Source organism: Sinocyclocheilus anshuiensis, unplaced genomic scaffold, assembly GCF_001515605.1.
Source record: "Sinocyclocheilus anshuiensis isolate Anshui unplaced genomic scaffold, SAMN03320099.WGS_v1.1 scaffold1823, whole genome shotgun sequence".
NCBI classification, from domain to species: domain Eukaryota; kingdom Metazoa; phylum Chordata; class Actinopteri; order Cypriniformes; family Cyprinidae; genus Sinocyclocheilus; species Sinocyclocheilus anshuiensis.
In genome coordinates, this window is record NW_015549711.1 from 762,026 (window position 1) to 773,852 (window position 11,827).

Sequence of the window (11,827 nt, forward strand, 5' to 3'; positions counted from 1 at the left end):
TTATATATATATATATATATATATATATATATATATATATACACTGTAATATAAATAAGTTGCAACTGATACGACAAAAATTTGGATTTAAAAAAAAATTGTATTTCTATTTATAATAGAATTTTAATTTGCAGGACAGAATTCTCTAGACCTATGTCTGAAAGCTTAAAACTGCTGATAAAGCAAACACGCATTTGTGGACTTTTTAATCAAAACCTAAGCCCTATTACATAAATATGGCTACATAAAAATGGCTACATATTAACTTAACGAGGAAAATAAGGCTATAGCCTACTCCCTAACACTTTATTGTCTTATTACATTGACTATAGGGCTATAAATATATAAAATATATAAAAATCCTGCATTTCTGTTTCTCCGGCCACTCCAAGGGTTTGCGGTGCAGGATGTGTCAGTTCAACTCAAGTGGTTGGTTGTATATTTCCTCTGATCTGTCTGCGCTTATCTTCTGCAGCCTTCACTTTGACATTTGGAGCATGTGTGAATGAGGCGCGGGGCGCGGAGCTGCCGTCCCTCAAACATCGGGGTAGGCGAAGTGACACAGCAATTCCCACGATGTATTTTTAATTCACCAGTCTCTTCTGTGAGGAATTGTCTAATATAAGTGCAGTGAGGAATTGTCTAATATAGGTGCAGTCATGACATCGGTTTGGAAGAGGCTTCAGCGCGCTGGCAAAAGAGCGTCGAAGTTTCAGTTTGCCGCGTCCTTTCAAGAACTCACCGTAGAGTGCACTAAGAAGTGGTAAGAAATGCGATTTCTCTTTTCATTGTCATGTACTGTTGTTACACACTATCGTATATGTTTAACGTTTCTTTTAAGGTTGACGTAGCTACAGTAACACCAGTCTAGAAAGCGACGCGACGCTATAAAAATAGAACGCGTCGCTCTCATTATAAGCAACAAAACTTGTGTGGTAGCAGTGATGGTGTAGTTTACTGTCAGTGTGTTGTGGTTCATGAACGGACAGTATATGAGGGCTTGTTTACTCTGGCAAGCACATTTCTGTTTGTAGTAGTGGGTTTTGTTATTAGTTTCTCCGCGTATACTTCCGTTTTACTTTCAGTTCTCCCGAACACATTCATCTTAATGGTTCCACTTGAAGCGCATCTTCAAGGACTCTTTCATTAGCAGTTATACAGACCAGTTTCATTAAGCCCTGTTTATGTGATACTCTTCAATTCTGATGCTGATGGGAGGGTCTTAGACATGTCGATAAACGAAGCTACTAACCATAGCCATTTATTTCCATTCAGTCATGCACATAGTCTTTTATTATATGTATTTCAATATTTCAAAAACATTTGTTCCGTCAAATTTGCTAGCGTTTATCTAGATTGCAGCTCTGCACACTCATTTTCTAAAGTGCAGGAGGTGCATTCTGGGGTGGTTTTATTGAAGGAGTGCTTGTTGAGCACTTGTTGATTGCTTTTCCTTTATTTTACTGTCCAACTCATTCATTAAGCACAGTTTCAAGTCAAGTCAAGTGGAGCTTTATTGTAATTCTGCTACATGTGTGGACATAGACGAAATGTTGTGTCTCGCAGGACCAGGGTGCTACGTAATAATTAAACATATATAAACATACAACAACAGAAGTATAAAAACAATTATAAACCTATTCACAGCTAACCATCTGACTATACATATACTATAAATAGTTGGCTATACATACAGGTGCATCTCAATAAATTAGAATGTCGTGGAAAAGTTCATTTATTTCAGTAATTCAACTCAAATGTTTTTGTTAAATGTGAGCCAAAATCATCGCAATTAAAAGAACCAAAGACTTAAACTACTTCAGTCTGTGTGCATTGAATTTATTTAATACACGAGTTTCACAATTTGAGTTGAATTACTGAAATAAATGAACTTTTCCACGACATTCTAATTTATTGAGATGCACCTGTACACATAATCTGAGAGGTTTATTTTTGTATACAAAACTAAATTCAAGCGTGGAAGCATTTAGATAAAAATGATTTTTAAGAAACATTCAGAAAAAAATCAGTCAGGTGTGCCAGACTTCTTATTGGCAGTGTGGCAAATCCAAACAGACCTTGCATTAGACACATAGGCTATGTCTTAATATGTTGAGGAAGGATGTGTTTCATATATAAATAGTTCTAGTGTCCTTTATTTGCTTAGTTATTAGTTGAGTTCAGTCATCTAAATCTGACATAATTTCAATGCAGTTCTCTCAATAATCCCTTTTAGCAAATAAATGCTTCTGAATTGTAGGCTGTCAATCTTGAAAATGTATTATTTTCCTGACAGTCAACATCATGTGCATTAGCATCATGTGAAAGTACATTTTTGTGGTAATCGATATTCCATCAAAACCATGTTAGTAGAAGGATAATAAGGATCCATATTCTTGTCTTTATCATAGAGAGTTAAGAGAAACATGGCTAGCTCAGAAGAATTTGTAGTATGTGGAATGGCTTGAATGATTAAAGATGTTTATTTTTGTTTTTATTTATTTTAGTGAAAACTAGGCATCAAGCCTAGAAAGCAGACAGAACTATTACATCCTATGTTGTAGACATGCCTTTATTTATTAGCTGAAACATGTTCACTTTTGAGACACTACATTGTTGTTCACTTTGACGACACTACATGGTTAGCCTTTTATATACTATTGTTCAAAAATTTATTTTTTTAACTCTCTTGCTCATCAAGGTTGCATTTATTTAATCAAAAATACAATAAAAACAGTAATGCTGTGAAATAGTATTACAATTTAAAATAGTTACCTGTTTTTGTAATATATTAATAATAATTTTTAATAATTTTTGTAATAATTGTAATATATTTTACTGCTGTCAAACGATTAATCGCGATTAATCGCATCCAAAATAAAGGTTTTTGTTTACATAATATATGTGTGTACTGTGTATATTTATGTATATATAAATGCATACACATACAGTATATATATTGAAAATATTTACATGTATATTTATATTCATATAATTTATATTATATATAATATATTTAATATAGAAACGTAACATATTTTTCTGAAATATATACATGCATGTGTGTGTATTTATATATAAATAATAAATATACACAGTACACACACACACACACACACATATTATGTAAACAAAAACTTTTATTTTGGATGCAATTAATCGTGATTAATCGTTTTGATAGCACTAATTTTAATCCGTAATTTATTCCTGTGATAGCTGGAGTCTCAGCATCATTACTCCAGTCTTCAGTGTCACATGATCCTTCAGAAATCATATGCTGATTTACAATTATTTATTTATTATTATTATCAATGTTTAAAACAGTTGTGCCACTAAAAATTTTGTGAAAACCATGACACACTTTTTCAGAATTCTAGAACTGCATTTGTTTGAAATAGAATTCTTTTGTAAAATTATAAATGTATTTATTATTTACTTTTGATTAATTTAATGCATCCATGCTGAATACAAGTATTAGTTTCTTTCAGAAATATTACTGACCCCAAAGCTTTGAACAGTAGCGTATTTCATGGAACATTCAGTAATATTAGCTGATGTTGTGATGGTGTCATCTCACTTCTGTGGCCGCTGCAGCCCTCTCTGTGGTCCATTGACAGTGTGTCTTGTGTAGTCACATGACTTAACAATGTCTGACCTCAGAACAGCTGTTTGATTCTGTCAGTTAAATGACTAGGCTAGTTCTCGAATGTGAAATGTGGTCAGTGTTACAAGACTGTCTACAAGTGAAACATTTACAATCTCTGATCATAGTGTTTGAACTGGGTTATTATTTTACATAATATAAATTTTTTTTAAAACTTTTAAGTTTAAACATTGCACCATCTAATACCTCAAATCTAAATAGTTGTTTAAAAGCATAACATTTGATTCCCTTCTTATGCAGTTTAATAGATGTAGCACAGTGTTTCAGCCACTTTATATCAATGCGTGTGCCATTTCCAAGGCTATTTCTGTGGACCCCATGACTCTGTCACCACGTCGCTTGGCCTCTTGCATCCATTCACGCAGCTGCTGCTGACACTGACCTGCAATACGAGACCCAGAGGCCCACGATTCTTTCGCTCCACCTTTCCTTTCCTTTATTATGACTCAAATGTCACGTTAACATGCGTAGACATAATCTACTGCAATCATTTGGTTTTTCATCAGTTTGAGGAAATAATTTTATAGAAGCACTTCATGTCCCATTTATTTGAATAATCAGCACTTTTCCAGGTGTACTGTTGAGTGATAGATGTTACAGGTGGGTTGTATGGGATGCCTGGAAAGGCAAAGCATGTAGCTTATATCCCAAGATTATAGGAACGACCTGCGTGATATGAGAGTTGCATAACTGCATAGTTATCTGCATGTATAAATAATAGTGTATTTTTTGTACTTTTGTGTTATTACACCGTAAATTGTGTCATTTATGGTAAGAAACGGCAGCTGTGGCTGCCAGAAATACCACAAATATGGAAGTAACATTTTAGGTTTTACTGATTGAACTTAAATATGCAGTAAGACGATGTATATTTCATTAACTGATATAATGTTAAACTACCAACCTACTGAAATACTAAAAAATGTGTTTTGTGACTTTATAACACACTGACAACCATACAAAAACACAGGCGGTAATTAGAAAGCCATGCACGTGCAGAATCAAAGTTCATCACAAGAAGATTTTCCACAAGCTGAAGTAAATACTAATGCATAGAAGCTGCACACCAAGTCATACACACAAATCCAAAACACCATCATGTAATAAAAATTAATTTAACAACATAAGATAACATAAAACCCTAATGTATATAACTGGTAGGCTACTGAAAACAAAACAAAACAAAACAGTTATTTCATAGAAAAACCATCAAATGTAGAATGTCTGTACACACTGTAAGTTATAAGGTGACTTGTTCTTTTTCACTTTTTCAAACTGAAAATTTAATAGCATTTCATTGTAAAATTACAGTTTTTCACTGTATACACTAAGGGAACTTACCATTAACCAATCAACAGGTTTTTCTGTAGCACTTTATAGTCTTTTACCATTAAAATTATGAACATTTTTAGTAGTGCGGACATTGTCACTTTTGTATGTGTTCAAAACAAGCGCTGAAGCATTGCTGTTGAGAATTAACATAAAGGTATTTGGCAAACAGAAAAAGTGGTTAAAAATGAGACATTTGAGCCAAAAACACTTCCATGAGGAAATGGCATAGTGTATGTAAGTTCAACAGCTGATCTGACCATGTTATTGTAAGGAGAGTCCACACCCTCCTTTGAGAAAAGAGAGATCAGTTTGACGTAAACACGCTGGGGAAAAGGAGAGCAAGGCTCAGGTTATATTTCTCAGAACCACACTTAAAGGGATAGTTCACCCAAAAATGAAAATTCTGTCATTAATTACTCGTGCTTTATTTATTTATTAATTACCCTCGTGTCGTTCCAAACCCGTAAGACCTTCGTTCATCTTCGGAACACAAATTAAGATATTTTTGATGGAATCTGAGAGCTCTCTGACCCTCCATAGCCAGCAAGGGTGCTACCACGATCAACGTCCAGAAACGTAGCAAGGAGATCGGTAAAATAATCCATGTGACATCAAGGGTTCAACCATAATATTACGACGCTACGAGAATACTTTTTGTGTGGAAAAGAAAAAAAAAAACGACTTTATTCAACAATTCGTCTCCTCCTGTAATACTCACCCTAGCGCCATTTTGGAGAGTATCCACTGAACGCAAACAGCGTATGTTGTTCTGTGTCAGCTGCGCCACGCAGATACGTTTTCTACATTGTTTGTGCTTTGATTTGAACGAAAACAATGTATCCGTGTGGTGCGGCTGACACAGAACAGCATACGCTGTTTGCGTTCAGTGGATACTCTCCAAAATGGCGCTAGGGTGGCGCGGAGGAGACGAATTGTTGAATAAAGTCGTTTTTTTTTTCTTTTGCGCACAAAAGAATGCATCAGAATGCATCAAAAATATCTTAATTTGTGTCTTACGGGTTTGGAACGACATGAGGGTGAGTAATTATGACAGAATTTTCATTTTTGGGTGAACTATCCCTTTAAGGGAAACCCTCATCACACCCCACTCTGCTAATACTCAGTTACTGAAGCTTACAATTGACTTGCACTACTTATTAACACTAATATGTTTTATGGTTTGTATAAGGTATTTGCTATTACTATTATTTTATATGTTTTACCCGAGGTCCATTTATGTAAAATTAGGTAAAAATAATTTCACTGTGAGTATAGAATGAATCCATTTTGTAGCTTTGTTTAAATAAATGGTGTTTTTGGACTCTGGAGGTTTGAGATGAAAACTACAGTATGTTTTCATAGTACAGTGGACTTTTATCTCAAATGATTCCTCATGATGTGACTCCTTTAATCTAATTTTTTTTTTCAACTATATGCTGTGCTTCTCCAGAATGTTAGCATGGACATATTTTAAGATGTGTCACATGTGTTGGATATTGACCCATCTGCACCTCATGATGAGTCTCTCAGATACTTTTTTAAATAGCAGAAACATATTTTGTTCTGCGATTGCTCACATTATGCACAGTGTTAGCCTGTTAGAACAGGAACAAATAATTTCACTTGATCTTAAAGAAGCTCCAGCATTCCACGCAATGAAGCCAGCTAATGCTTTCCTGCATGTGGGTCAGATGAGTAACCTAATAACCAAACTGAGTGCGCATGATAGTAGTCCCCTTCTTCATGCTAATGGAGACTAACCTCCTTAAAGCAGTTCCCTAGGGAATTTTAAGTGAAAGTCCTAGTTATGTTTTCTGAGTTTCATGAATCATTTCAAAATTCAGTACTTTGTGAAGAGAAATACAGCTTCATGCAATGTTACATGCTCACTAAACAAACTAAATAATAGTATATGTACTTTCAGTGTGGAACAGGAGCTATGATGTTTTTGTATTGTAATGTGCTATTGTGTGTTATTTGTCATTCACAGGCAGCCAGACAAACTGCGAGTGGTTTGGACCAGACGAAACAGACGCATATGCAGCAAGGTAAAAGGAGGATGTGGGTTTTTAGTGTTACTGTTCACACATTTATAGCTTTCAAATACTATATAAAGATGCAGCTGTGATTAGGTTACCTTGACTTTTACTTATCTAGAATTGCTCATATTATTCATATAGAATTGCAGATGTTTTAATAGCTACTGGAATAGTAAAGTTATTAAAGTTAAGTAAAGCTGTAAGTGCAGAACAACACATAATAGTTTTTTTTTTCTCATTTAAGGTTATGATTGGATAGCGTTTTGCTGTTAAATCAGGACGTGTTCTCTAAATTGAATTTTTACAAATTTTACAGAGGAAGGAAAATAAATCTCAGCATATTAGTATCATAAGTAACCTCACAGAAAGCAGAAAGAACAAATACACATAAATCAGTTGGTAGCAAACTGGCAGTCTGATGTATTAATAATTTCAACACACGTAGTTCTGCTCATATCACAAATACAGTGAGATTATTGCATTAATCAGATGAAGCCTACGTTATTATTAATGTGTGTTTTTTTTAAAGAAGAAATGTGCATAATCGTCATCCAGTCAGTTTTCATGTTAAGACTTTGTTTTTTCTTTGTTATCATCTTTATTAGCTTCATGGCTGGCAACCAGGTATCAAGAACCCATACAGGGGGACTGTGGTTTGGCAGGTTCCTGAGAGTGTGGACATCACTGTCACTCTTTTTAAGGTGAATATATGATATGATATAAAAAGAAATCCATGTACAATACAATTTAAAAGTAAGATATTTGAGTAAGATTTTATTTTTATTTTTGAAAGACATTAATAGTTTTATTTAGCAGTTATGATTTAAATGATTAAATCTTTTATATTGTTCCAAAAAAAAAAAAAACATATTTCAAATAAATGCTGTTCCTTTAAACTTCCTGTTTATCAGACAATCTTGAAAAAAAATATTTTCCAGAAAAATCTTAAGCAGCACAACTGTTTTCAACATTAAGCACCAAATCAGCATATTACAATGTTTTCTTAAAGGTCCCATATTGTCAAAACTGAAATTTCCTGGCTTTTTTCACGACTACTGAGGTCTAGGGGCTATTTAACTACCATATGAGTTTCAAAACAGTCAGTCCACAGTAAAATTCACACAGCCTGCTTAAAGTTCTAGCTATTTTTCACGAACCGTTGTGACTTCCGTAAAAAGTTGACGTCAGAACTACAGTCACCGCCTGCAGTCCCCACCCCGAGCACCGCCCACCGTCTCACTCTCCTTTTGCCAAACCCCCAGACAACATCGCGTCCATGCTTTTGCTGAGCAACAACAACACGGAAACATGTCGAAAAGGTTAACTTTAACCACGAAACCAGATCAGCCGACCTGTAACGTTACACTCTCACTCAAAGGATGGACGATCTGACAGGATTGTTACTATGAGGTGGATCACATCTAACCTGTATAGTAAAGACAAACTCACCGTGTCTATCTAGTCATGATGAAGATGTATATATATTTCAATTTCAGCAGGCAACTATTTTTACAGCTACACTATTGTTCCAGCCAACATCACAACAATGTATATACAATTACAAATGATTATATATAAATCGTCAGTTTGTTGTTTTACACATATGCACACAGACATTATTTCATACACGACATAGTCGTGAGATGCAAGAAACAGACATATGGCAAGAAATCTGTAGACGCGCCCATAACAACAAAAGACAATACTTTATTGAACCTTTTCTGATAAGAAGTGTGCGCTGCAAACGTGAGCATTTTTGACAGCGTTTCTGTCCAGTCTGCTCGTTTTATCGCATTTAACCACAGCTGTCGTCGGTTTTTTGTCTGGCAGTGCCAGGAGATATGCGATCAAATTTTTAATTTGAGGCCGTTTAAAAAACATTTCACAATATTACTGTATTTTTAATTAAATAAATGCAGCCTTGGTAAGCATATAAAGACTTCTTTCAAAAACATAAATAATCTTAGCCAACCCCAAACTTTTGAATAGTAGCAGATAATTTGTGATACGGTGCTTAAATATGCAAGTAATAAACTGATAAGAAGTTGTAAACATGAATTTTGACATTTATGTTATATAAATATTATTTAAGTACCTGTACTCCATGTCAACTCCATACAATTTTCACTTTCCCTTTAGGATCCAAATGCAGATGAATTTGAGGACAAAGACTGGACCTTCATCATAGAGAATGTGAGTCTGTCTACTCTGTAATCTCAACCTGTTTATTAAAGGTGCTGCTAGCAATTTGAGCTGTTTGCTAACCTCAGCCACAAAAGCATTTCTGTTTTAGTTAAAAAGTGTGGGCCACCCCCTGACTCCTTTTCTCCATTTAATAAAGGACTCTCACAGAAATGGGTCAAGTTGTACATTTTATGTATTGTTCTTGCTCTTTTGCATTATTTTATTATCAAAAGACAGTGTTTTTGAAAAAGCATGTCTTGAATTATGTTGTGATGGCTTCATCGATTTGGCAGTACACTACAGTTTGAAAGTACTGTGCTCTAACATCCACAGGAAACAAAGGGCCACCGAAAGGTTTTAGCGTCAGTGGATGTGAACATGAAGAAGTACACAAGCGTGACCCCGGCTCAGTTTGACCTGGCGCTTACACTAAAGCCTCTGTCTGTGAAAGTGTTGGATGCCACACTTAAACTCACACTGTCCTGTGTCTTCCTGAAGGAGGGCAAAGCTACGTGAGTTCAGATGTTTTCAATGTTCCAGATGTGTTTCTCTAGATCTGTGTAGTGATGTGGAAGCATCAGTCCAAGCAGACGACACATACAGAATCAACTACATTTTATTTACTTTACTGATCTATAGTCTGTTTCAGTAGGCCTTCAATTATCTTCACTAGTGCTGTATTCTGTGTTGTGCATTCAGTGATGAAGACATGCAAAGTCTGGCGAGTCTGATGAGTTTGAAGCAGTCCGACATTGGAAACCTGGATGACTTCAATGACAGCGATGAAGAGGAGGACAGAAGAATGAGTGCAGCAGTGAAAATGGCCACAGCAGTAATAGGTAATATTGACATATACTCTCAGTATTAAGTACACATACTACAAAACTTGAAGCTGAAACCAAAGAAACAGGTATTTCCTGTTCTGTGTTTTCCTGGCGTTGTGTTGTTTCCTGGTTTTATGAAAATTGATGTAGATGTAGATAACCTGGTGATTGTTTGCTGTTTTTAGTTGTTTGGCTGTATTGAGTTTATTTAATGTTTACCCAGTTTAATGCTGTATTTCAGAGTCATTTAGCAGACACTTTTATCCAAGCGACTTACAAATGAGGACAATGGAAGCAATCAAAATCAACAACAGAGCAATGATATACAAGTGTATATTTAGGATTGATTTTAAAGTACTTTTACTCGTTTATAAATCACTCAATGGCCTAGGACCTAAATACACTGCAGATATGCTCACTGAATATAAACCTAACAGACCACTCAGATCATTAGGATCGAGTCAGTTAGAAATACCAAGGGTTCACACAAAACAAGGGGAGTCCACTTTTAGTTATTTTGCCACCCGCAGTTGGAACCAGCTTCCAGAAGAGATCAGATGTGCTAAAACATTAGTCACATTTAAATCTAGACTCAAAACTCAACTGTTTAGCTGTGGATTTATTGAATGAGCACTGTGCTACATCCGAACTGATTGACATTGAACTTTTTTTAAAGAATAGATTTAGAATAGAGAGTGCTAGAGTTAGAGGGTTAAATTTAGGTTTGATTTAAAGGTAGCTTCCATGTGGTGAGCCATAAAACATAGAATCTGACAATATTATCTCTCATTCACGTTGTAGATTTGTTTATTTATTTATTTTTGGTTATTTTTTTCTCAACTGCTATCTTGCTTTCTTTTTCATTCTTTGTCTGTGGCTCTATTCTTCCTGTATGTGGTCAGCTCCTCTTCCTCCTGCTAGGAGAATACATGACAAAGCCTGGAGACCTGCTGTAGACACAGGTCCCTCTGACACAGGTAGATTACTGAATGCTCTGGCTTCTTTTTCCACTCTCTTTCTTCCCTTGACACTGGAATTAATATTTTATTGATATTGATAATATTCAAATGTATTTGTATTCAAAAAATGTATCCTGCTCAATTTGTATCATGACGGTTTTAGGTTGGTAAATACTTGCATCACAATTGTGGGACACTTATTAAGAAATATTGATAGTCCTAACTGAATATTTGACACTGTGATCGGCTGATATTTATTCATTTGCATTATTTGTTTTTCAGTGAGCCCAATGCACCAATGTATAAATATAAATGTATAAATAATGCACTTGGACATTTTAGTTCAGTAACTTTTAATATGTATGATTATATTAATTTATCTATTTTTGTATATTCTAAATTTATATATGCATACTGTATATATGTATATGTATTAAGATTATTTTTTCGCATTCTTACACATTAAATTATTGATATATAATAAAAATATAAATAAATATAATAATAAAATAATTATATAAATAAATATAAATATTGTGTATATTTTATATTTATATTATTTTATACATAAACCATGGATATTTTGGTGCACATTTGGTGTTTGTACTGGCACCATTTCACCCCTGTTATTATTATTGTTATTATGCACTCAAGTGTAAATTACTTTTGTTGTGCAAATTGAACATAATGTTACTACTTAAACTGGTGGAAACATCTAAAACCCAAAACCAGAAATTGAATAGTAGAGATCATGAATATCACAAAAAACATTTTCACACACACACACACACACACACACACACACATATATATATATATATATAT

At 34.5% G+C, this 11,827-nt stretch overlaps 1 protein-coding gene across 1 annotated transcript in view; it reads left to right on the forward strand.

Moving 5' to 3' along the window:
• Positions 1–11,827, forward strand: part of LOC107660727 (uncharacterized) — a 54,760-nt gene that overhangs the window by 1,346 nt on the left and 41,587 nt on the right. The window contains exons 2-8 of the mRNA XM_016450127.1: positions 476–763; positions 6,987–7,044; positions 7,641–7,736; positions 9,175–9,228; positions 9,553–9,731; positions 9,919–10,058; positions 10,946–11,020. Of these exons, the coding sequence (XP_016305613.1) occupies positions 660–763; positions 6,987–7,044; positions 7,641–7,736; positions 9,175–9,228; positions 9,553–9,731; positions 9,919–10,058; positions 10,946–11,020 (706 nt within the window). The 5' untranslated portion in view covers positions 476–659. The remainder of the gene's footprint in view (positions 1–475; positions 764–6,986; positions 7,045–7,640; positions 7,737–9,174; positions 9,229–9,552; positions 9,732–9,918; positions 10,059–10,945; positions 11,021–11,827) is intronic.